Consider the following 26,187-nt stretch of genomic DNA (forward strand, 5'->3'; position numbering starts at 1 on the left):
GTCCATTTACAAACCAGGCACCAGGAAGGCTAATTGAGGTTTGAAAGGTCAAAAGTCTGTGGCAGGGTCAGGAACTGAGCTACCTGATGGATTGATAGCCAGTTTTGTCTGCAGGGTTGTTGCAGAAGCAGGCTCTGTCAGCTAAAGGTGGAATGATGGTTGCTGTAAACTGAGGGGAGCAGGAAATCTAACTAAAGCCCGTGTCCACTGACAGTGACCTTCAAATAGAAGCAAATGACTGAATTTCGTATTGTGAGACAAAATTTTTAGGACAGTGAAGTATGTTATCCTCAGTCTGCTTCTGGTTCTCTAGGTAAAGGGATCAGCCTTTGGATGAGAAGGATGTTAGAGAACAACTTACATTTCGGTTTCCTTTAATTACACCTAAATCATGTTTTATTCTCTGCTCATTTCTTCACTTCTGTGAAAAGCTGCTGCTTGGTCTTAGGTACCTTTTGTGCAGGGTTAACACAGTAGGATGTAACCTCATTTTGAGATCCGAGCAGTTACTTCACACAGTGGAGAGCACCACCAAGTGAGGGAGCTGTGCTGCTGACATCCCTAGGGCCGGGATCAGTCCTCCAAGTGACACCGTCACACTGCCCACCAGCACATCTCTATACTTCCCTGGGAGTACGGGGCCCTCCATAAATGCCAACAGAGTGCATGCATTTCAGTAGTCACCAGAACATTTTAAAGAAGATGAGTTCTGACATGCAACAGCTGCCATATTGCCCAAATCATTAGGGTGAAGCTGCTTTTACAAATGTCCTCTTGCTTACTCCCTGTTTAGCTGAGATTAAGCAGCTTAAGAACTGTAAAGACAACAATTTTCTGGCTCACCAGTGGAGAAGGAGTTAAGAAAATAAGCCCAAACCACTGAAAGACAAGTTCTAAGGGTGAGACACCAATGTATAGCAAACTGAATTTCAGAAGAAGAGAGAAACTGTATGCTCAGCCTGTATCCTGTGCAAAGCCCACATGGCAATATCAGTCCAAAGGGAATAGTGAAGGCCTCAAGGTTTTTATAACTGTTCCTGTAACTTTCATACCCATTTCAGTTATTCCTATCCATCCAGCAATGAGGCTGTATCTTAATAAGAACAATGTATGTTCTTTATTTTTTGCCTTTTTGTAATGTACAGTGTCCCATTTGTTTTCTTACCACAAGAGAGAACAAAGTATCATTCAGTAATAAAGTAGATGGGTTCTGAGGTCAATATTTATAAAGCTCACTGGAATTTAGTCCAATTCAGTTGTATCATACTTTTCGCGAAGGGAGTGTTTATGGACTACGTTCATTTGTCTGGGTCCTCATATGCCTTATTTTCATAATATTAAAGGGTACTACTGTCTCTTGGGAGGTAAATTATGCCAACAAATCTTTCTGTGCTTAAGAAGTATTTATGTGAATAGTAGCCATCCTGCAAAACAGCAAGAGAGGAAGAAAGACATTTTCTATGACCTCCCTAGGATAAACTTAGATTAAAAATTTAGAAGATCATTTTATTTTAATCAGTTCACAGAAGTGTTGTTATTTACGGTCGTGGTCCAATACTGGGAACGAAAGGTATGCATTTATCATATTTGCATGCTTCTAAACACTGTGTTTGTTAATGTACAGATACAAATGAGACAAAATTTGATGTCAGAGATTTGATGGCACATGTCACATGAATACAGGGATCAAGGGGCAATTTAAAGAGATCTTGTTAGTTGCTGGGGCAGGAAATTAATTGCTCAAACACTGGAGATAAATTCTACTACAAAATTCACGAATTCACTTCTCAAAAAGGTAGGCAGTCCTTTTCATAGCTGGAGGACAGGCAAGCCTCTCCCTCTGGAATGAATCAGAGGACAGTACATCTATGAAAAATGGAAGTTAAGCATCTCTGGAGCCTATGAAGTTTTGCTAAAGGTCAGATAAAATATGAAAATCAGTTAGAAGGGCTACAAAGGTTAGTCTGGTCAAACAGGAGAAGATTCACTTTATTAAATGCAACTTGAAACAGAGGCTGTGCAGAAAGACAAAGACCCTAACTTCATGTTCATTTGGAAAACCTGTAGAGCAATTTGATTGAAAAGGGGAAAGACAGATATCTTTCATAGTGCACCAAATAAAAGCAGACTGAAATGTGGCTTTCTTTTCCATTTCTTCACCTACATTTTCATAAATACTTAAAACTGCCATCTGCTGGAGACACTGCAAGTTATTTGCATTGTAGTTTAAGCTGTCTTGAGTGCGTGCTAGGGGCATGTCTTCTGGGAAGAACAGGATAAATCTCACCCAGATGGAGAAATCCCAGGGCTGGTGTCTGTGGGAGTCCAAGCCCCTCAGCAGGGCTGCTGTGGGTGCAACCCCAAGCAGTCCCTAGCCAAGGGGCTCAGGCTTGAATCCAGCACCCAATGGAGTGTCTTTGTTCACTTACTTTTTCCTCTGGAGGAACAGATTTCATGATGTGGCCACAGATCACCCTCATCACCAGTGGAAACTCAAGAAGATTTTTCTGGGTATATCCTTAGTATAACAACAAAGGGAGCCTATGATCCATTTGGGAGAGTACTGTTTTGTGGCCACTTACAGACACAGTCATTTTTCACTGATCTGTTTATATTTCATCTGTTTTCCTTTGATTCACTAACATGTCCAAAAAAGGTACAATTTGTACAGGTCAGAAAATTCAAATGCTGTAGTAAGTCATACAGTTTGCTGTATCATTTTCACCTCCACAGCTTTACCATGAACACCTACCTCTTCATATATGACTTGATGCAATTCTGTGGACATTCCTGGATATTTACAAATATGATCATCAGGTTCATGTCATTTGGAAAAGGTAGGATTCCTTCTTTGTTTTTGTTAAAGATTTCAAAAGTCAGTGACACACAGAGACAACAAATTAGAGATGAAGTTAGGATTCTGGATAGGTGTATGTCCAATACCGGGGCTGTAATTTCAATTAGGAAAACATTGTTTCTTCCATTAAAAGGATGAACAAATTTCTCATACCTACATTCTGACTGTACCACATCAGAAATGAAGTTCTTGTTTTCCTAATGAGCTTTAATATTCAGCAGCATTCAGCAGTAACATTTGACTTAGACTTAAATGTGAGTAGGTTCAGTCGTAAGGGTGAACATTAATCTTACTGAAGCCACTAGGAAGGAATATTTTTGTAGATATTGCACATCACTATCTCCAAAAACATTACATGTAATTCTCTATCTGTTGCATAGGGTTAAGGCACAAAACCAGAAACTTAGAGACTAGAAATTTAAGATGGTTTATAATCATGGACAGTAGGCACATAAAATACCTGCTTTGTCATCTACTTCTTTATGGAAATAACATGTGTACAGATAAAGGCAGGAACTCAACATCTCCTCATGTTTAACCGTTCCTCATAGAAATATCCTAAAGTGATATCCCTAAGCCAACACATCCTGCAGTGTTTGCCAATGCATCAAGTGTAGGGGATCCTCTTCTTTTCTCAGCTTCCTGCCTTTGTGTCAGAGCCACACACAGAGAGTGGGCTGCCTCCTCCCCTCCACGAAGCTTTGTGTCTGCTACCCAAATGTTTGGAACTGTGTGAGCTTTATTTCTTGTCATGTCCAGTGGTGATAGGGCAAGAGTAGACTCAGTAGCTGATTCAGACTGTTACTATATAAACACCTTTTAATTTTCCTTTTCACTTTGTAGATTCACTGGCAGACACCTTTTACTCCATAGGATCTGTGATGCGCCTTTGCCAGTTGTTATCTGTATTGGAGATCTTACACATCCTCATTGGCATTGATAAAAGTCGTCTCTTCCCCAGGCTTTTGCAGGTATGCCAGTTTCTCAAGACCCTCCTTCCAAACCTATACATTTCAGACATGGCTGCCCCTGGGGACATGTTCTGTACTACCCTGAGTGGTCCACCTGCACCCTCCATTAGGGAGCCTGGTCTGCTAATGGTTTCCTAACTGCAGGAAATGAGCCCTCAGAAGTGGTTGGGAAAGAGCTGCTTTCAAATGAAACTGAGTAGTGAGTGTCCCATGCCCAGCCCACAAGAGCAGGAACCTGAGGAGAGGCCACCTGCAGAAAAGGGGCAGACCTCATTTCTAGGACACCATAGATGTCTGAGGATACTACCTCCCCAGCCAACTTGTTACAGCCAGACGGCAAGATTTCAGAGCCTAAGTTTCAGTAGCTAATTCTTTTCCATGCCATTTCCTCACTGACAAGTGAGTATTTATTTTGGAGACAAGCACAAGGTTTTGTAGGGTAGCAAAGGGATGGCACTTGAGAACACTATGAGCACAGCGAGCTTCCTGAAACAGGGTTTGTTGGCAGTCATGGAGTGTGGACGGAAAGTAATTGATAAAGACAGAGAAATCAAGGGACTGAAGAAGAACTAATGCTAGGAGGGGAAAGAGGAGAATTGTCATATTCTTGCTGTAAGGGTCTCTGCCCTCTCAAACCCAGACATGGGCAAATTGTGGCAACATCCAGAGGTTCTGATGCTGTTAAGGGGTTTAAGGGCATATGTTCAGCTGTAGACAGAAAACCAGCCAAAAGATCACATGCAATAGGAGAATACAAGATGATTCTTGGACATTTTCCTTACCACATTTTGTTTTCTGTTGGGACTTTATCTCAGGTTTTGGTATTTTTTTTAATGCACTGGAAAAAGTAAAAATGTCGACTTGAGTTTACCTTCAAACCTTTCCATCCTTAGTATTTGAATAATGGTGAAACTGGTATTGCTCTCAGCAGTCAGAAGGTAGAAGAGTAAGAGTAATTAGTTATGTTTTTAGTTTTCTGGATAGCCCATTTTTGTCAGATGACATATTGCATGGGTGAAGATGTTCCTCTTTTTAAATCTCCATTGGAAATTGGTTAATACAGATCTCTCTTCTTCATGCTGCTCACTAAGTATGGTAGCAAATTCATTAAAATGCAATCAACTGTTTTTCCCTGCCTAAATCTACATGCTTTTATACTCATCTTGGTGGGAAGTATCCTACCTAATGTGCCTTGTAACAAGTCTCGCATCATGTCTTACAGAGAAAAGCGGCCTGCCAGTAGATAGTCACTAAAGCAAGGCTTGTTGTGGCAGAGTTTACACATTCCCCAGCTCTTGCATAGTCCATTTCTTTCCTACCCAGCCCAGCAGGAGCAGAGATCAGGGAAGCCTGCACAAAACCTGCTGTGTTGCCACAAAAGACGCTAGATATGAAATGGATATTCTAAGCAAGAAAACTGTGACCTTTCTTGGCTAGTGCAGTTACTACACTGCTCTTCAGGTCAGCATGAAGAACATGGGTCAGGGAGCAATATGGCATGGTGACTCCAAACATTTGTCTCACAATAAAGATAGCTCTGGATCCTTACGTGGTTCTTTTCCCAGGTGTTCTCTCACTGCAAACATAACTCTCTTGTGTTGATGATAGCAGCGGTCTTACGCTGTCCAAGCTAGGTGTACAAGCTCTTCGGTGTACTCTGTTTTCACTTGGGTTGCCCTGCTTTTGTTGTGGGAGTACAGGTTAAGCAGCTGTGCGCCAACAGTACTCCCGTGTGCCTTGTCACGCTTTCCTCCCTGCCTCTTAGGAAAAAGAGAGATATTTTCCACAATGAACTGAGGAAGGACAGTCAGAGATGCATACCTTACTGCAGCCTATGGGCTACTGCATGTAGTCAGGGCACTGGTAAAGCTGCAAGAATTTGATAGTGGCTACCCTCTTCTGTGTTCCTACCACCTCTTCTGACTAAGCGTAAAACATATCCCTAGATACATCCTTCAGGCCATGCACACACATGCATATCCACAATGGAGTTCATCTAGAGTGAGAGAACTGGTGGCTCTGGCAGTGTCAGGGAAGCATATGGATGAAGATAAGGCCACCTTGAATAAAACAAGCTGTGAAAGCACCTCTGTGGTGGCTGGTTGTTTTGTAGGCGTTGCAGCAGAGATAAGATTTAAGTAGTTTGAATGAAGGATTTCTGCTAATAACCTATTTATCATGGTTTAATAGCATTTACAAGGAACACTTTGAGATACATGTTACAAATAGTGGAAAGGTAAACTCAGAGGTATCCTCTGGAAAAACACATTCAGTATGGCCTCATTGAAGGACACAGCATCAGGCCACCAGACATCTGATGAAGGTTAGGCAGGCCAAGGAAAAGTCAAACCAAGAAAGAAAAATGAGTCCTGTGTGATGGTGCTTTGGAGGAAGGCAAGACAAGGGAGGGTCACAGAGCTGGTGCAAAGGGATATCTCTCTGGGCATTTCCAGCTTGAACGAGAGGAGGACAGGAGAATGTGTCACGTCAGCATTTTTCTTACTTTTTTTTAAAATATTCACTATATCAAAGGCTTGTGTAGGGGTTTCAGGTACCAGGTTCAATACTGCACAGTCATGGTTATTTAAAAACTGAAGTGAATGTGCTGCCTGCTTCCCTAACCTCTGCTAGTCTCATTTGCTCTGTTTCACTTACTTGCTTCAAATGCCCGGGCTGCCTTGCAAAAATTTATGTCATTCTAGAGAACTGGCTGTATCCTGTGAGAAACCAGTGCTGGGAGAGGAAGGAAATTCCAGTTTGACTTTAGCACAAAGAACAAGAAGGAATGAAAAATGAAACCACTGTATTTACACTTTGTGAGGTGTCAGCATATACTTCCTTTTTATGAACATGAAAACACAGGACTTCTGGTTTTGTGGGTTTTGTTGGTTTTTTTTTCTTTTTTTTTTTTAAGCAAGAGAGTATCAACAGGGAGAATGCCATATTTTCATTCATGCAAGGACAGATGATCCATAGAAGAAATGAGCTGTGGCTGGATAGCAGCACATGTTTTTCATATATATATGTATGTGTGTATACACACATGTATACATATGCATGCATATATATACATGTGTGTATATTGATATGTGTACATGATTCCTTGTGTGTATGTATACAGATATATATGTGTATGGGCACAATATCAACAGACATTTACTGGAATCTCCTCTTCTTCAATCAGTGCCCTGGCTTGTCACTTACTGAAAAGCCTCTGTCTAACCCCTGCATCTGCCTTGGATTTGTATGGGTTACCTAAACATATGAGTGCTATAAGCACAATGTCTTGAAGGGGAATAAAGGCAAGCAGGCAGGCAACAAAAGAGGTAGAATGCTACTGTCTGTCCTCCTGAGGACATCACAATTGCCCTAAGGAGCCAGCCTGTGTCTACCCTGTAGAAGTGCTCCAGAGCAAGACTGTGGGCAGTTTTCAGTTTTCGTCTCTGATGGCTTCTTTATGCATCCCATTGTTTGCTGGCTGAGACTGCAGCTGAACAGGAACAGAAGACCTACAGGGGACCTGTTTGCATTAGGTCCAGTTCCCTACTCTTGCAGCTGCTTAATCTACTCTAGACAATCAGTAATCAGACTTCCATCCTCTGCAACTAGTAAAGCTGAGTGCTCCACTTCCCAAACATGAATACTTTGATGGAGGAAAGCTGCTGACCCCCAGCTAGGTGATATTCACTGCCACTTGTGCATCTGCTTATGCCCTGGGGAGAGAAAGCCCCTTCCACTCCATGAGGCTGAATTGTGGGTCTCCATAGCCGCTCATCCTTTTGAAATGTGGGATGATAGCTACTGATCTACTGCTTATCTTTTTATTTCACTCAAATAGGATCAGTTCTTGATCACTTGGCCCATGCTGCTTCCTAGCACTTTCCCACCCAGCCATCTCTTGAAGAGCCAGTGGCCATTTGGAAAATCCGCCTGCCAGGTCTCACATCTGAAGACACTTTTTCATTATCATGGTGAAGCTTTGGTCTCTAAGTGAGACAACTCCCTGAAATATCTCTTATTAACTATATTGCAGAACTCTCTCTCCACGTCCCAGTCTGATTTTAGGATTGGTAACAAAATGCCCACGACCACCATTGCTGCACTTCTTTAACACCCTTCACCAAAATGATTTTAATTCAGGTTCTCTTTTATGTATTCTCTCCACACAATCCCATTCAATGCTCATACTGCTTTTCCCTTTGTTTTGATTTCCCTCTTGTGATGATTGTCTCACCATACTTCTTCTAAGTCAGTTATATCTGGTTTCAGATCCTGCATCAACACTTACAGTTCTCCCAATTTCTTGTGAAGTTCCTCGGCATCAGTGTACAAACACAGGACTTTGTACCTCTCACTCTCCATTTCCTGGCTTGTCTACAAAGACGCGTGTCAACATCTGACCTTCTTAGAAATCAGTTCCTCAGTTAGGGACCAATGGGATCAGCAGCACAAGACGACAGTCAGGGCAGGGGGAGAGACAGCAAAACCATTTTTATCTGTTGTGGCCTCTCAGTGCCTTTCAAGATAAGGAACCAGATCCCTGGGGACGGACATGCTCTCTTTCTGTATGGAAAATTGCTCTCATGTAATTCTGCTGAATAGGGAAGTGATGATTGCTTTATCTGACAGATGTGGTCTGAAAAAAAAGTAATAAAAGAACTCCCAAGCCACAATGTTCCATGCAGGAACTGGTAAACATTATGTAGCAAAACTGTTTAAGGTAGGACTAAGGGGGAGGGGGAAACCAGTGAAGGAGAATGGCTGCACTGAGAAAACCACCTTGATAATCTGTTTTCATTTCACAGCCTTTCACTGACTTGACATCTTAACCCATAAAATCGTTAAACCTAAGGTACCTTATGGAAGAGCTAGTGTACAAAACCCTAAATAAACGAAAATAATGAAGCTATACCGATTCATACCAACTGAATAGGTGCATGTTTTCTTCTCCAGCACTTTCAAATAGAGTGTACATTAGAGTGAGCTGATACTGTTCTGGGAGTTTCGCAAGCAACTGTTGGCAGTACTGAACACTACAGATGTATTTATTTTACAGGGCAGGGCACGGCAAACTTATCCAGGAAACACAAACTTGTTTTTAATTTCTTGAGCTCTAATATTGCCAAAGTATTTTTGTTTTTAAGATGAAGACACTGTGTGTTTAATCCACTTTCATATCTTTTCATTTGTAGAGGCATAGCTTGTGGGTCGGGTAAAGTTCAACCACTAAAAAAATATTATGACTAATATTATGGCAATAATTCACATCAATTATAAACTTAAACCCACTTCTCCTAGCCAGGAACAGGAAGGAAAGAAAAATAAGGAATTCCTTCTCCTTTCTGCAAATCTTACATGAGAGAGAGACACTGGGTTGCAGATCTCGAAGCTGTGGCAAGCAGAGATGGCACTGTGAGATTAGCACTGTCTGGCATTCTGTGCACCCAAGGGCGCTCTGTATCCCACACCCTCCCATGCATCCTATAAGGAAGCTCACTCCCACATGGGGGTAAGTTTCCTTGCTTGTAGGCTGCAGTCCTTGCTCCCACAACCTTAGCCAGCTCATCCACAAGTTTCCTGGGCTACAAACCCAAGTCATCCCTGTTGGCAAGCAAATCTCCACCCTTATTATAGCAGACCTATGATGCTGCAGCCAAGAGTTTCCACTGAGCTGCAGGCCAACAGTGTCTTGAACAAAAGCAGGCCAAGAAGCAAAATGTTCCCTGGACCATCTGTTCAAACAAAAATGGATTCAACCTGTGCCCTCTTATTCAATGAGAGCTACAGAAGGTGCTACCTGAATTCACAATTCTTTTTTTCTTTTCAGATCACTGAGAGAATAATTGTTTTATTTGTTGTGATCAACAGTCAGGAAGAAGTTCAAGGGAGGTACATCGTGTGTGTTTTGTTTTTCCTTTGGAATGTATTAGATGTGGTCAGGTAAGGAATAAATGGCAAAGCAATGAGGGAAAAACGGGTCATTCGTGAGCAGAACCCCCCCTCCACTGCCTCAGTTCGTTATTTCAAAACTGGTAGAAAAGCATATTATCTATTTGAAATAAAGGCTATTTACTGATTTTTACGAAAATCCACATAGTTGAGAGGCAGAGTGACTTACAGAAGTAAGTCTTACTTACAGACTTACATTGCACTAATGTGTAGCTCAAAGGCTTTGACGTTTTTAACAAAAATTTAGAAGGAAATCACAACTGCCTCCCGGGGAACAGCAATTGCCAAAATACTCTACAATCCTAACACTTAAATTTATTATTTATTTACTTTTTTAATACCTCACTTTGATCCAAGGTTGACAGCACAGGCAGCAGTGGCAGAACTTCTTACCAAGACAGAGACTATTCTGGGTTACTTGCACTGTGCTTTACAAAAAGCCAAGAGCTCCTGCTGTGGAGACTGAGTATTTTGGTGTAGTAGGGCACACATCACACTGCAGGGACACAAACATAAGGCAAGATGAACAGGAATGCAATTCAGGACTTTTATCTCAAAAGTTTTGTGTGGTGGAAGGTTACCAGTACTTCCCTGTGGTAAAAGCATAATGGTGAAAATTCCACATTACTGACTCTTGCATCAGTATCTGAAGTCAGTAACATTTCTCAAATGTAACTTAAGCTCTATTGCCCTCATTTTGTAAACTTACGGCAGGGAAGACATATGCAATTAAGAAGCATTTTAACAAGACACAGTCCTCATGGCAACCTCTGTAATTTTCTTTATCTTCTTTCTGCTCAAATAGTAGTTTCTGCTGTTTTATAAACATTGCTTTGGAGACTGACTGGGAATATGGATTCAGACAGCTTAGGAAATGTACAATATTAAAGAGATCTGAAAAAGGAAAATGTCAGGATTAGTAAGAAGGGCTTTAGGTCAACTTCAAAGTGTATGTACTACATGTGTTAAGAAACCACTACTTGTATTACCTATTTGGATTATTGCTCCATCCCATTTCTTTTTTGAGTTTGCAAAGCTAAAAGAGTAGAACTTAATCTCAGCTGAAAGCTCTCTGTGCAGCTGGAGAGAAGCCAAAAGTGTAAACAAGATTGGCTGTAAAGTCCTGTCAGAGTAGTCCTATCAATGCATCACTATTTTCTATCTTTGCTGAAGTACAGAGTCTGGAATCATAGCAATAACACTGGCCATTTAATAAGCAAGATACTGTGGCCTGCAGCAGCAAATGCCCAATCCAAATACATAGTACTACTCACACCAATTTAGAATTCTTACATGATTAATTTTACAGCATCTGTGCCATGTCCTAGCATCAAAAAGAGGTGGTCATGCCTTAGAGCACACAGGAATCCATCCTAACCCTCAGCCAACTAGTTTTGAAGTATTGCAAGTTCCTCCACATAATTCTTCAGTGATGTAAATACCCTGTGCATTAAGGCTAACGATTTACTGAGAGCAAATTCTGCAAGGTTTTCTGTATCTGATCTTTCCTGCTTACACCATGAACAGCCAAAGAATGTGTATCGAGAGGAAGTAGCTGTATCCTTTTTGCACTGGGTTGAGATTATGCCTCAAAAGCAAAAATAAAAATATGGAGGCACTCCTGAGGTTGCAGAGGGCAAACCTGAGAGAAGATGGTACATTTATAACCCATCAAAATCATCGCAGTCCAGGTATGATGCAAAATTATACAAATGAATTAATAAGAAGGGAATACAGAAAGTTTGCTTAATGCTGGTTCCATCTGCCAGAAACAGTCCTGGCTAAAAGTGGCTTAAAAATTTTTATTTCCACCTCTCTAGCAAAACCATAGGCCAAAAGCCTTTCAGCTGACCAAAAATGTGATCAGACCTCCGTTTCTCCCGTGTTCGGAAAGCTACTGTACCAGTTTTAGATCAAACTAGCTAGCACTAGCTCGCCTTGGAGAGTGAAGTCTTAGGCATTCTGGTCTCCCAGTGAGCAACAGTAACAGCACAGTAAACCACTACAATATATTGGACAGTTGCTTTCTTTTGCACCTACTAACCCTTCTGAGGTCCAAGAGAGGGGCAGCCATTCCGCAGAACATTAAGTACCTGCAATTACCTTTACTGTTTAGTCTTTTCCAGCAGTGCTTTAGGTAGTTCAGCAGTCATAAATCAGCATATTCTCAGCTCCCAAGCAACAGCTGTATTCTGTGTGCCCCTCTTGGTTGTAATATTCATATCTGAAATCCATTTTCTGACGGACCAATATAAAATCACACTGGTTTCTGACAGAACCTTCCAGCTGGCAGGCTGTATTTCTGTCTACCTGCTAGCACCATAGACAAACCCTTCTGAAACAATGAACCCATCTACTTCCAGCCATTGGTCAGAGCCTGAACAGAACTGTTGGCAGAATTGCTCTGAAATACTCTCAGATCAGCAGCTCCAAGCTCTTCTGCAATTTTCCTGGATTGTTCAATGCTATGTATTTATTTTAAAGACACAATCATTTCCTCTGAACTCATCTGCTGTTCCTCTTGCATCAGATACACTTACAACATGTTAGCAAGGATGGGAATATACTACCTACCACTGACATGGCTCAACTTCTCACTGTACATCCCGCTCTACGCTCTTTCAGTTCTGGCTAAAGGTAAGGAGATCAGAAAGGTACCAACAATTTGCTTCCTTAATTTTCTTCAATAAAATATGATCAGTTCAATTGTTGTTTAAGATAGGTTTTTTTTTTTTTTTTTACTGCCAAAGTAGGCATAAATGTTTATGTACTCTCAACCTGTATGTCACCTATCTTCCTCTTTCCTGTACTTCTTTCTTTAATGGGGGTACTCTGGGTTTGTGTGTCATTGTTCTGTTTTGCTTTGTTTTTTAACAGAATGGGGAACATTAATTTTTCTGGATAAGTAGGAAAATACCTCCAGAAAAGATACATGGATTCCCCTATTTTAGACTGACCATGTTAGACAGCAGGCCATACTTAGCAGTTTATCATGCTTACAAGAGGAAACGTGCCCACTGAGATCATATTGAAAGCTGTGCAACCACAGGAGTGACAGAACTTGTTACTGAACAGGAAATACTTGATAATTTTAGTATTAAGAGCAATTAGACCCTCAGACCTACAAAACTGAACTTAAGGAGAAAACATTAATATGCATACAAATGGCATGGTAACTTTGGCATATAATATAGCTATCTATGCCTTAAAGGTAACTGACTTTTACATGAAGCTTTTTGATGATCTTCTATCTCCTTTGACTAAATATTTACCATGTTATTTTACAGCATTTGCAATTTGTGTATCACTGCCTTATTTTGAATCCTTTGGCACATACTCCATCAAGCTACCATTTCCATTTGCCTTCTCAATCTACTTCCCCTATATTCTGAAAGCGTATCTGCTAGTGCTCTTTATAGGTAAGTATCTCATCTTCCAGAAAGCTGTGTCTCAACACAACTGGGATGCCTGTGGCAACAAAAAAATCAAATCAGTATAGATTCTTTCACAAACACTAACTCTCTGCCACATCTCCTGCAGACCACTGCAGGGAAGTTCATCATCAGCTGTTTTGATTTCTGATGTCTTTCAAATACAAATAATTGAATTTGCAAGAAACATCGTGTGAGAGAGGCATGAAAATACAAAAAAAAATTTAAAAAATGCCTATTTTTAAATCAATTCCCATTTGATCATACCTTCATTCTGTGCAACCCCATCTCACTCATTCCTCTTAGCTGGTATGAGAAGTTCTATCTAAAGGGGTGAAAAAAGAACCCCCTGCAAACCTGCATGTAAATAAACCCTTTCTCCTTCTTAACAAGCTGCTTTTGAAAATTTTGAACTGAATTTGGCTGCATTACAGCCAAGTCTTCATCATGTCATTGGCTTTAAGACCAATTTGAAGACTCTCATCTTTGTAATGCAGTGTTCTGTTCTTAAGTTCATTTAAGGAACTATGCAAATTGCCAGATGAAGGCTTATACTGTTCCTTCTGCATGAATTGAAGACACTTTGGATTCTATTCCCTTGTTCTTACACCATTTTGTGTTTTGATTCAGGTATGTGCTTTATCATCCAGAACCTCTTCTCCGAAAGGAAGGCACACCTAGGGACAGGCAGTATCAAAAAGAAAAGAAGCTAAGCTGATATTTTGTTTGGAACTAAGAAGTATATTCCCAGTGGGCTGCTGCGTATCATAGGTTAAAAAGAAGTTAGGCAAAGATTTTCAATGCAAAACTCCTGTTTGCATGTTCATCAACTTGTTATTGAACAAGCACAGAATTTTCGGAAGAGGCAGCTCTCCTTAATGCACCTCAAAAATGGAACAGATCAAAGTAACAAGCTGATTTTGAAAGTTTTGGTTTCAAATGCATGAATGCTTTTGAAGGAATATATAAAATTAATATATTTTTTCTAACATATATTAGAGAACTCTGAAAAAATTGAAGTGTCTCCACTCACAGTCACGCTAACAACCCTAATTTTGGTGTTAATTCTTGCCTCGTTAGCAATAGATATTCTGTAATGACAGTATCATTTAATCTGTAAGATTATTTTATATTAGGCCAACATGCATGTGCCTCATAAATACATATATATAAATTCTAAATTAGCTAGAACTGGCCATCTCTCAATGAGCAGAGGCTGGAAACTTTGCAACCTGTGCAATTCACATGCTGAATATCCCCAGGCATTCACAAAAGATCCTCACATTCTGTCCCAAACTTCACTTCTCGAAACAAGATTCCAGAATATCCAGCTAAACCACAAAGGCAAGTGATCAGGTACTCATGTACCATATATTCTAGGGAATATTTAAGGCTCAGAACTAAAACCTTATAACCGTGTGTCTGGCAGACATCAAGAATCTCTTTTTCCACACTAATTTTCTTCCGTGCTGAACAGCAGACAGATACACAAAAGAAGTGTGATGTTAGGCCATATACATGTTATTTAAAGGGAAGTGAATGACGATCAGAAGCCAAATGCAAAATTCTAGCCATTTTACTCAAGTGCATTGCTCTTCATACTTCTGTAGGGACTACCTGTGAGAATGCAACTAGACCACAGTCTCTTCAAAGGCTGAGGAATGAAGAATATAGACAGCAACCAAGCAGACTGTACAGGCAAAAACGGGCAAATAACTGCTTTGAGGCTGGCAGGGGCTTTTCTGATGTTTCATCCATATTGATTATCACCGATATTTGAATTCAAGCAGGTGGGGGAGAAAAGTGAGGTTTTTGTTTTTTGAACATGACTGAAAACTGGGGGGAAGAGAAAAGACTATTGTTGGAAGGAAGAAAATATTTAAGGGGAAATGAACACTATCACAGTATGAAGAGGGTTTGTCTGTATGACTTTCTAAACCATACAGCCTACGAGGGTATATTAGGAAGGACTGAAGCTGAACTAATTAATTACGAAAGGTCACCTATAATTTTTATTTATTTAATATACGTGGCAGACAATGCCTTCAGACTGTTGTGACCACTGGAGTATTTGCAAACCATAAGCAACATGGTCATGCATGCAGCAGTAGAGGGTAAACCCTGGATTTTTATTTTTTTTCCTTGAAAGCATTGCAAACAGAGGTAGGAATTTGGAACTCATTAGAGAAACAGAAGTACTTCCACTTTGGACTTCTGTGTGACCCAAACTGATTGAAGTGTGGACTATGTGAAGAAACGTAGAGAGCAGCTGCACTTCAAATCATTATATAACATGTTAAAGTCAAACATGGACATTTTTCCCCTTGGAAATTCAATCTAATGTGTTTATAATTGAACTGCCTGGAGTTAACATCCCTTGTAAGAGGAAACATGGCATTTGATATTGTATTGGGTCTACCTGGCAAGGCTTTGGCAGTGGGGAAGCTGCAGTGATAGCCTCGGTGAGAAGAAAGCCAGGGGCTTCAACCCATGCTAGACATAGCTAGTTCCAGCTAGCTCCAAAACAGAGCAACTGTGGAACACTGCAAAGTGAAACTACAAAGTTGATGGCACCTCTGTGAAAACATACTTAATAAAAGGTAAAAATACGCTATGTGCAGCTGTGAGACAGAAGAGTAAGAAAATCGTGAGCGAAACAACTCTGCAGACACAAGGTCAGTGGGGAAAGAGAGGAGATGGTTCTCCAGGCACTGCAGTAGATTCCCCTGCAGCCCATGGAGAAGACCAAGATGGAGCAGATTGTCCCTCTTCAGCCCACAGAGGACCATGCCAGAGAAGATATCCACACTGTAACCTGTGGAGAACCCCATGCTGCAGCAGGTAGATGTGCCCTGAAGGAAGTTGCAGCCCATGGAGAGGCCATATAGGAGCAAGTTCCTGGCAGGAACTGTAGCCCATTAGGGACTGGAACTGGAGCAGACTTTTCCAGATGGACTATACCCTATGGAAAGGACCCATGGGTTCAGAGCCGCAATCTGTGAGCAGAAGCTATGCTGGGGCAGTTCATGAAGGACTGTATCCATGGGAGGGAACCCCATGCTGGAGCAGGGGAGCAACATGAAGAGGAAAGAGCAGCAGAGATGAAGGTTTATGAACTGACTGTAATCCACATCCCCTACCCAACATGCACTACTTGGGGAGCAAAGTGGTAGAAAATTCAGGAATGAGGAGTCAAGTTGAGCCTAGGAAGAAGAGGTGAATGGAGGGAAGGTGTTTTCCTTTTCATTTCTTACCATCCTACTCTATTTTGAATTGGTAATAAATTACTCTTCCCCAAGTAGAGTCCAGTTTTGTGAGATAAGTGGTAAACGATCTCCCTGTCTTTATCATGACCCATGAGCTACCTCATCCTATCTTCTCCCTGTCCTGTTGAGGAGGCAGAGAGACTACTTGAATGGGCATCTGGCAGCCATCCAAGGTCAAATGTACCACAGATACTTGTATTAAGCCATATTTACAGGTTTATGTTAAAAAAAAAATTACCAGTATGTGATGCTCACCCTTGTGCATTGTGCATTGATTCTCACAGCTGGCTAAAATGCTTGAAGGAGAAGGATTATTTAAAATTCACTATGCAGAGGACCCCCAAATTGAAGCTGCAGGGAAAGGGCATGAAGTTAATGACAGAAGACTCTCCCACTCCCTTATGGTGCAGAGGTAACTTGTGGCAGGCAATTGAGAGATCTAGGGAATCAGTCTTCCATGTGTGACCACAGCAGGCTACTAACTACAGGTCCTACACCTTACTTAGTTTCTGGAAAAGCTCAGGACTGGACAGGAAAAAGTGTGCTTAAGAAGTTGCCTGAGTCTTTCCACCTTTGGGAAATTAAATCTTTATTCAAAACTTCTATCAGTCTTGAGATCCCAGATCATCTCCATTCAGATATTCTGATATTAGAATCAAAATAAGTGCTGTTCTTACATACATACATAAACATAAGCGAAAGCATGTACTGTATAGGCAAGGATGAAGAAATATCACTAGGAAAGTGATATGTAAGTGGTTAGACAATCTCTTTTCGAGCAGAAGAGTATCTGACTACATTTGTCTGACATTTAAAACCCCACTACTTTCAGTAGAGCATTATGTACTGTGAGACTGAATTCATAAATATGCATATGAAACACATACAGTGTGGAAAAGAATTATACGTAAGTGCTAAGGATAGAAAAAGAATCCTTTCTGTTTGCCCACAGAACAGCTATGCTGGAATCACAAGAATATGTCCTACCAGTATCTTCACCACCAGCTTCCTTTGCTGCCTTCCCACTCATCTACAATGCAGTAGCAACCAACTTGCCCACTTCAGTCCTTGAACTGTCTCCAGTGCAACATACTATTTTGAAAGATCACCTAGAAATAAGTCTTATTTGTTTGTCCAGCACTAGCACACAACAGGAGGAATACTCTATCAAAAGCTATGTGTACACTTGCAGGCACAGCAGCCCAATAGGAATGGAACTATAGGGCAAAATGATTCACAATGAGGACCCAATAGGCAACTTATCTGCCTTTTAGAGGGTTTTACTTCATGCCAGCTCTAGTTTATTCCTGTGGACTGAACACACAGGGTTGTTGAATACGCTATTTAGTACAGAATAGTTCCAGTTGGAAGGGACCTACAACAACCTCCTTTGTTTTCCACCCTCCTCATCCTCACCAGAGGCTCTCAACCACATCACCCCTAACTGTAAAGGCTGTACAGTCAAAGCCCTCCCTTACATACAGTGCAACTCGTCCACCTCGCCTGCCCTGCTCGTCCCTCCTGAACAGCTGCAGCCCTGATCCAGCATTGCAGTCATGGGACTCATCACACCAAGTCTCACCAGTGACATCGCAGCTCTGGGAACTGACCAACGCTTCCAGTTCACGCTGTTTCTCATACTCTGGTGCATTGGTGTGCAAGCATTTCAGTTATGCTCCTAAACCGCAGTGCTGTCTGGAGCTGCATTAGCATTTCTACCCTCAAGTGGTGCTATGACATCTTTTGGCTTACCAACTGTAAGCCAAGATATGTAATACCTACTGTATATCAATATACTTTAATTCAGATGTTTATATACTGTTCCCCTATGCAAACTAGAACACAGCATGTGTGCATTACCCAAAGATTACCTTTAAAATCAGGCAAACTTTTAAAGTGAATTAAAAGGCTAACATGCATGCAAACTCAGATGAGTAATGTAAGTTAGTCTGAAACAGTGCACTAGATATGGCACAATGAAAATGTGACATATTTGGCTTTGTTAGAGGTTACTTAGGAGTGAACACAAATGCAAATGTCATGAGACATGGCTCTCTGACAACTGCTTTTCAGCGAATCCTTCTGTACATTCACCTTTAGACTGTTTTCTCAGTACACAGCTGCATACAGAGCAGGAAATTATCATTACTATACACTACTTTGGGAATACAAATAACTACTGTGTTAATCCTCCACACATCTAATGTCTGAAGAAACGTCTGATCACTGTGGGAAGCTCACTGCCATCCCACAGTGAACTTCTTAGAGTGGTGAGAAAAACCCCTAAAGAAGTCAGAGGAGAATTTCCGCCACAGGGGAAATGTTATCAGTCCTGAAATAAAGAGAATTCCTGCACTGTGTGGTGACTCCAGATTATAGGGGGGGTAACGTTTCATATAAGCTGCTCAAAATCAACAATGCTCTCATTAGTACTGCTTTGGAAGACATCAGGGACCAGTACCCAAGCAATTATATTCAGTTAATTTTTGCCTACACTAGTGAGGATTGTTATATACAAAACCACTTTTATGGTCTGTCTCAGGAAGATTGCAAAGTAGGAAGCTTCTCTATTCCTTCATAAAGAGAAGATTATTTAATATGGAAAGTGTCAGGGGCTACTCAAGATGGCAAAGGTTGAAAAGAGTTGCTATATTGTCACTTCTGCCTAGAGGCACTTCCTTATGTAAAAAGAGAATAAAGGAGACAAGAACAGTCACAAGTGGAAAGAAAACTGCAACTGCCCTGGAGCTGGGGACATAGCAGCCATTAGAATCATGAATTTATTTCCATGGTCTTGTTTTATTTCAACAATCTGGATACAGCTGTTGCAAAATGGACAAGCACATCACGCATTTCGTAAACCCCACTCAGGTTATATACCTTCAATGTGCTGAATATGTTCAATTTACCTTCTTGCACTACTCTGCAAGAGCACCATGATGTTACTAAGAAAGGGTTATCAGTTAAAAAATAATGCTCATTCAGAAGTCTGTTACACTAAAACATACTTCAGTAATTGGGCTGAACCCATACTTCTACTTTTTTCCACCCATTCTCATTAGCAAGCTTCCATGAGTTTTTCAGACTCCAACTTTCGAGGCTCCCCAGGTGTCACTGAAACAATACAACTGAAACAACTGAATGTGTATTTCTTGTTTAGCTTCAGCACAGCATAAACCATGCTAAGTAGTTTGCAAAAGACCACCATTCCATCAGTGAAAAAACAAATACTGTTTTTTATCTTAGAGTCTTCAAAAGGAGGTAAAAGAATTAAAACAAAACAAACCAAAACAAACAAACTAAAAAAAAAAAAAAAGCCAAAACCTTATGATAGAAAACCTCTTTGAAATTAGTCTTCTTGATGCCTGAGTAGTACTATTATGCTTTCAAAGGATGTGCACTTCTCTTCACTGGATAAGATACAGCTTGCAGCTACCACCCATAAGCTTTGGTCCACACTGCTTTCTTCCTGAACTCTGCAACAGACCTCAAAGCCAGAAGTGTAACTGTGAAGACAAGGACATATTACATTAATTTGTGCAGTTCAGAAAGGATGTTAGAGTATTCTCCCTAGTCATTTTACTAACACAGGTATAAATTCAGTTCTTCTTCTCCTGAATCTTTTAATGACTTTTCCACTTCCTGGCCTGACAGTTTCTGATGCTACTTCCACGGTTCACAAGAAACACTAGTCTCTATACCCCTCTGAAATGTGATGCTGTACTAGGCCTTTCATCTGCTTTATGGCATGTGTCCTACTTTGAAACAGTACACAGATCAATCAACACTGTGGAAAGTTTGAATTCAATGAGGACTGATGCAAAAGGGGACATAGGAGGCACAAGAAAGGACAGAAGCAGAAAGTACAATGTCTTAAGTGCTCTGTGCAATTCACTGTTTGGAAATGCAATTCACTGATTCTCCAATTCAATTTTAAAAGATCATGCATTTAAGCAAAATCCAATAACCAAACCAGCCACATTCCTGTCATCCAGAAGGGAGTTTTATGATCTAGTACTTAAAAGCAAAAGAACAATGGAAAGCTCAAAGGATACAGTGACTCATCTCCATCAGAGCATACTGAAAATATTCTGTATGTACCAGGATCCTTTGATATACAGTGGAGATTCTCCAACAACCCTTAGCATTGTTTCTGGTGGAGATTAGCAGACACAACAGGGGAATTCTGAAATTTATCAGAGGGTGACTAAAGATTGCAGACCCTCAAAACAGGGCTAATTATCCTAGTAATGCAAAGAACTTATAACTGGATTTCAAGAAGCCATGTTTAGGTCCAGCAAAAAAGGTGACTGAAAGAAGGTGCCTTGTGTTAACAAAAAAAAAGCACGAGCACACTGCCTGCACTGGAGAGTATCTGTGGTATCCTCTCAGAATCACTTGCACAGATTATATTCACAGTCCTACGTATCTAGGTGAACAACAGGGTGCATGCTAGGGCCACACAACATTACTTCAAATTAATTAAATTCAAATATCACATACTTTCCATTTTTCTTTTCACATATCTTTTCAGCAACCATCATTCCTCTATCTTTTCTTGTGAGACTACTCTACTAGGCTCTCATTGCCTGTCTGCTATCCCTTCCCTACAGCGCAGTCTTCAGTTGCACCTGAATAAATTGTTATGTGATTCCTATTCCAGTAGTGGAGGGTTTCCAAATAAGATGTTGCATTTTATTTTTAAAGGTAACTCAAAAATAATTGTCAGATCTATCACTTAAATACGCTTGTAGGGCCATATGTACCTTTAGGTCATTTGAATCTTCAGTAGTACATTTTAAGTGTCAGCTGATGAGACAGCAAATAAAAGATGTTAGAGACAGGAATGCTAACTTACCTGTGAGGATTTTCTTAAAGGCAAAATATAGCTCTCCTACACATGCTAACAGTATCGATTCATCTCACTTCTTTTAACAACTAGATTTCGATCTGCACTGATAGTCAAGGAAAAATAAAGACCCAATTAAAAATACCCTACCTTTCAGCAGGTCCATGGAAGATTCTGATAATGCTTCCTTAGGACTTCCCATCATATTGATCAGCCAGTCAATAAACTAAAGATTGAAATATAAAGGAAAATCTCAATTAAAACTGCCTCTGTATCAGAATACCACAAATTCTTTTCAGTTTGACAGGCAACAACATCTAACTGCAGCTAAACTCTCAGTTATCTATCAGAGGCAGTGGCCAATCAAGCTTCTGCCCAAACTATCCAAATGCCCTAGAGTACATCTCACTGCCAGTGTAATTTTTCCCACAGCTGGATTTTAAACTCCCTTTGTTCCGTCTCATTAACTAAGCAGTAATTCTTTGTAACGAAGATGGAACAGTAAATACTTTGCCTCCATCTTGCCTGTTCATGACTTTAACCTATTAATATGATCCTTTCTTACCAGGCTCTTGCTCAAACATTTTACTGCAAATCCTCAGAAACTCTTAGCTACTTTTGTCCCTCTTTTGACCTCTCTCATTTTTCACTGTGTTTCCAGCAGCACAGGGTGCCTGGAGGACAATGTGGTATTTCAAACTTATCAAGATGATTTTCAGGGCATTAGTCTCAAACTCTTTCTTAAAGCCTAATTATGCATTTGCATATTAACAGCCCACTCCTTCATTCCTCCCACATTCTGAATTCTCACTTCAGTGGTAACTCTGAGCACAGGAGTGTATAGGAACCAGCCCTTAATAGATTCTGGTTTGCAAAAAAGAGCTAACAATCTATAGGTTTATAACAATATTTCCACATCTTTCTACCACAAGCAATCTATAGTCGGGTTGCCAAATTATGCACAATTTTCCACATTTATTTTAAAATTATACTTGAAAATAAGTGACACGCATTATAAACCATACAGATCTTTGATTGCCCTAAACTGCCACTGTAGAGAAGTCAAACTGCAGAGGATCTGTCCTTCAGTGTTTAGAAGACTGACTTGCTACCAGCAGCTCCCAACTCTCCTACGCCATCCGTATCCTCTTGAGTCCCAACACTGTAATGATTTTTGTTCTTTGCAACTCTTACATTTTACTTGAGAAACTACATTCATATCTGATTACAAATAAAGAAAAACAAGATCAAAAATCAGATGCAATAGATACAGACAAAACAACTATTCCACTTTAGACTTGAGCTGACTACTAAACCCAGGGTGTGATCTGATCCTTGGAAAAAGCTTACTACTACATGCAATTTTACCTTCTGTCTTTGTTCTTTCCAAGGCTCTTTAGCCAGCAAAAGGGAAATGCTGCTTGGAAGGAGAGTGAGAGTCTCTTGCACAGCAAGCTTGTCAATGGGGTGCTTGCCAATGCGATCCTCAGATAATTCTGGTAATGCTGCTTGCTTCTTCCACAGTAACCAGTTAGCACTGAGTCCAAGCAGTAATGGTGCACCATGGTCAGCCCAGGCTACCACAGACGCCGCAAACAGCCACAGGAGGAAATCTATGAACTAAAAAGGAAAAAGGCAAAAACGCAAACTGAAAATCCAGATGGTAGTTTGCTCTTTAAAACAAACATCTGAAAATTCAGCTAGCATCCAAAATGCAAGAAATAAAAATATCTTCATATTCTTTTACACTTGAAGAAACATAAGCCTTTTTCTGAACTCCCAATCAAACTAAAATGTCTGTAGACAGAAAACCAAAAACACTCTTCTAAAAATCACTGTTTAGATTAATGCTGATCCACATTTCATTTAAAATGGGGAAATAACTTCTTTACAGCAAGCTGACCGTTGAGGGAAATTAGAGATGGTCACCCTTGTGGTGCTACAAATGGTTGGGAAATATTGTGGCAATGTAACGAATGCTTTTTCCTGATCTAAACAGCAGCTTGTTTTATGTCCTCAACCAGAAGACCTGAATAGCTGAACAGATGTAAGAATAAACAGTTGTTTGTTGTACAATAAACAATATCAGTTCCCTAAAACTTTACAAACCTTAGAAATGGCAGCTGCACAGTTCTGAACTGCTTAGACAGTTCTACTGGTGAATTCAAATTTTTCCTTTTATTTTTCTAAATACAGTAGATTTGAAGCAATGATTTCCTTTAGTTGCCTCTAGCTTCTATTATAATTTAAATGTGATGGTTATTTTAAAGTATGAGTTTTAAATACACATACATTTACAAAAATTTAGAGTTTCTCTATGGAGGTAAGATGACAATCATCTAAAATAAAAAAGCGTGGGGAACGCTACTTATTGCTGAGCTATAATTCGAAATACATCAAAACCTGTTTTCCTGAAAGCTGCAAATTATTTTCACAGCATCTACCTCTTTAAGATCGACATTTTCTAAGGGTCTTGACTTGTACGCTAAATTTCTGATGTAGCCCATCAGGTCTAGCATCCAGTCCATTCTTTTCAACACTCCTAGAAGGAGAAAAGAACATTGACTCAAATAAAACACGGGAATGCACCATTTTTTCATTAAAAAGCAAGCATAGGGAATCACTATAGCAACAAAGCACTGAGTGTGGAAGAACAATGATCATGAATACCGCTATCACAATTGATTCATGGTTGCCACTGATAGAAGGCATATGGGCAATTAAACAGTACAACTCTTTGCTTATAATGCAGACAACACACTGTACACAAAGAAAAAGGAATGCTAAGCAAGAATTATTTCAAATGACACCCTACACATCCCATTAACCCAGTCTGCATATAGGACCACTACAGAATCTTAAAGCCTCCCTGAAATTTTTGTCACAGTACTTCATCTAAGTCTAGCACTGATGTCACCATACATTGGGCAACAATGTACAGCAGTGAGTGCTGCAAAAATCCTCCTATAGTGCAGAGAGGATCTGTAAAATACAGTCAAGGCATACAAATCAAATCAACCCTCAACCTAGGGATTCTGCTGCCCAAAATCTGTTCTACCTTCTACAAACTAATAACAGCCTTCACCTTTGAGACCAAGTTACTTCATACACTACCATTTCCTTGTACTCTTTACACGTTGCCTCCTCTTTTATAAAAAGCCTCACTTCACACATTCAAAACTCACTACCATTTGAAGTTCTTCAAGCACAGCTTGCAGCTAAGCATCTAGCAATATGATGCTTTGAAGTTGTTTTGTGAATACTGCCATCCAAAGATCTTTCTGCCATGAAAATGAGAAAGCCTCATTCTTGCCTCTCTCTTCCTCCTTTATATTGTTGCTTCTTCCTCCTTTATCTTCCTATGTGATTCTGCTACTTCTCTTGCTCCAGTGCTTTATCAGAGCCTTAGCTGACCGAACCTAACTCACTAACCCACCAGATACTATCTGGTGTGGTTCAAAGATGGAGAAGGACAGTATTTCCTGTGTCAACTCAGTACAAGAAGCTCAGGAAAACAAGCTATCTCCTTGGTTCACCTTGTTTCATGGGAACACACCCCTATGTACTGTGTCACACACTGGCAAGTCAGATACTAGATCTGACAGTTATCAGAGTTGCACTATGACTGGTCTTTAATGTGCTATATACATTTCTAACAAACACTACCTCATGCTGAAAGTCTACAAATACTAGGAGATACGGATCTAGTCAAAGCTAGATTAAAATCTAGGCTGCAAACCACCTGTCTGACATGAATAATTTGTAGCTAATCCACAGAAACAAAGAATTGAAGAAAAACATAAAAGCAATGTTTGACCCAAGTATTCGAATTTTTTCAAATTCCTCTCACATTCTGAATTCTAATTCCAGTGGTATTGGAAAAGTATTTGAAGAGCATAAAAATTCTGAAGATTGAGTAGTTTCTAGTATGGAGAAATCTGGAAATACTTAGGTTAAACCATCTTAAAATTATTAAAATCCATGTAGATGCATCAATATCTATTAATTTTATTATTGATTCTTCATAAGCTTGACCTTACCTGTATTTTCATGGCTTACAATGCGAGCATGATAGAAACCATGCAACAGCATCCACGAAATATTTTCTTTCTTGTGATATACTGACACAGTATCAATCACAGCACTCAAGTTCATAAGAGGCAGTTTGCCTTGAGAAATCAAGTACACCTTCGTGAATGTGGCCTTCTCTATATTGCTCTGCAAATGCAATTAAAAAACACATTAGATTAAAATGTACCTTTTTCATGGAAACAATAGATGCTGAGTTCTCCTTTACAAAAAAAAAAAGGGGAGAAAATATTTAGTTATCTAGCCAGCTCATTTTTCTTCACGAAAAATTACGAAACAGAAGACTACATATTACTTTTATTTTATGTGCTTCTAAACAGTCCAGCAAAGCACAACTCAGTACATTTTTACTGTTTTGATACTGCTTTAAATTTTACATTTCCCTTTAAATTGAAATGAGCCAGCCTGACAGTTCTGGATAGGCAAGTCTTCCTGCAAAGACAGATTCACTGCAGTGACAAAAATGATTTTCTTAAATGGCATCTTCCAGTACAGACATAAGAGCTCAAAGATATAAGGAAATGACAGTTCAGCTTCCCTAACCTATTTAAATGCTTGATTCTCTAGTGAATCTGCCAGTAAACAGCACAACATGGTTTTATGTCATGGATTTTGTTATAACAACCTCATCTAAAAACATCAAGTCCTTCCGCATGTAATTTCCTTAGCACTTCAGCTGCTAAGAATTCCACTGCTAACTGATTCCACTGGTGAGCTAGAAACGGAAAGCTTTTCTATTCTATTGTCATCCATAACCATCTTGTCCACCAGGGAA

General features: G+C 40.1%; 2 protein-coding genes across 2 annotated transcripts in view; one reads left to right on the forward strand and one right to left on the reverse strand.

Annotated features, from left to right (window-relative positions):
• Positions 1–574: 574 nt before the first annotated feature.
• PTPLAD2 (protein tyrosine phosphatase-like A domain containing 2) lies at positions 575–13,921 on the forward strand. Its single transcript, XM_010021343.1, has 7 exons — positions 575–585; positions 2,734–2,837; positions 3,701–3,828; positions 9,656–9,768; positions 12,308–12,414; positions 13,065–13,196; positions 13,839–13,921. The coding sequence occupies exons 2-7, from the start codon at positions 2,741–2,743 to the stop codon at positions 13,919–13,921; spliced, it is 660 nt and encodes a 219-aa protein (XP_010019645.1). The 5' UTR covers positions 575–585; positions 2,734–2,740.
• Positions 13,922–19,906: 5,985 nt separating this feature from the next.
• FOCAD (focadhesin) overlaps positions 19,907–26,187 on the reverse strand; it is an 86,328-nt gene continuing 80,047 nt past the window's right edge. The window contains exons 39-43 of the mRNA XM_010021345.1: positions 25,364–25,541; positions 23,768–23,865; positions 22,692–22,943; positions 21,474–21,549; positions 19,907–19,980 (exon numbers count right to left, since the gene is read on the reverse strand). Of these exons, the coding sequence (XP_010019647.1) occupies positions 19,907–19,980; positions 21,474–21,549; positions 22,692–22,943; positions 23,768–23,865; positions 25,364–25,541 (678 nt within the window). The remainder of the gene's footprint in view (positions 19,981–21,473; positions 21,550–22,691; positions 22,944–23,767; positions 23,866–25,363; positions 25,542–26,187) is intronic.

Source organism: Nestor notabilis, unplaced genomic scaffold (genome assembly GCF_000696875.1).
Source record: "Nestor notabilis isolate BGI_N333 unplaced genomic scaffold, ASM69687v1 scaffold8629, whole genome shotgun sequence".
NCBI classification, from domain to species: Eukaryota; Metazoa; Chordata; class Aves; order Psittaciformes; family Psittacidae; genus Nestor; species Nestor notabilis.

What these genes read in the sequence shown, in the direction of transcription:
- PTPLAD2 (XM_010021343.1), top strand. Translation starts at nt 2,741, where the DNA reads ATGAACACCTACCTCTTCATATATGACTTGATGCAATTCTGTGGACAT. An exon ending in GTTCATGTCATTTGGAAAAG is followed by an intron (nt 2,838 to 3,700) that starts GTAGGATTCCTT and finishes TTCACTTTGTAG; the next exon opens with ATTCACTGGCAGACACCTTT. An exon ending in TCTGCTAGTGCTCTTTATAG is followed by an intron (nt 13,197 to 13,838) that starts GTAAGTATCTCA and finishes GTTTTGATTCAG; the next exon opens with GTATGTGCTTTATCATCCAG.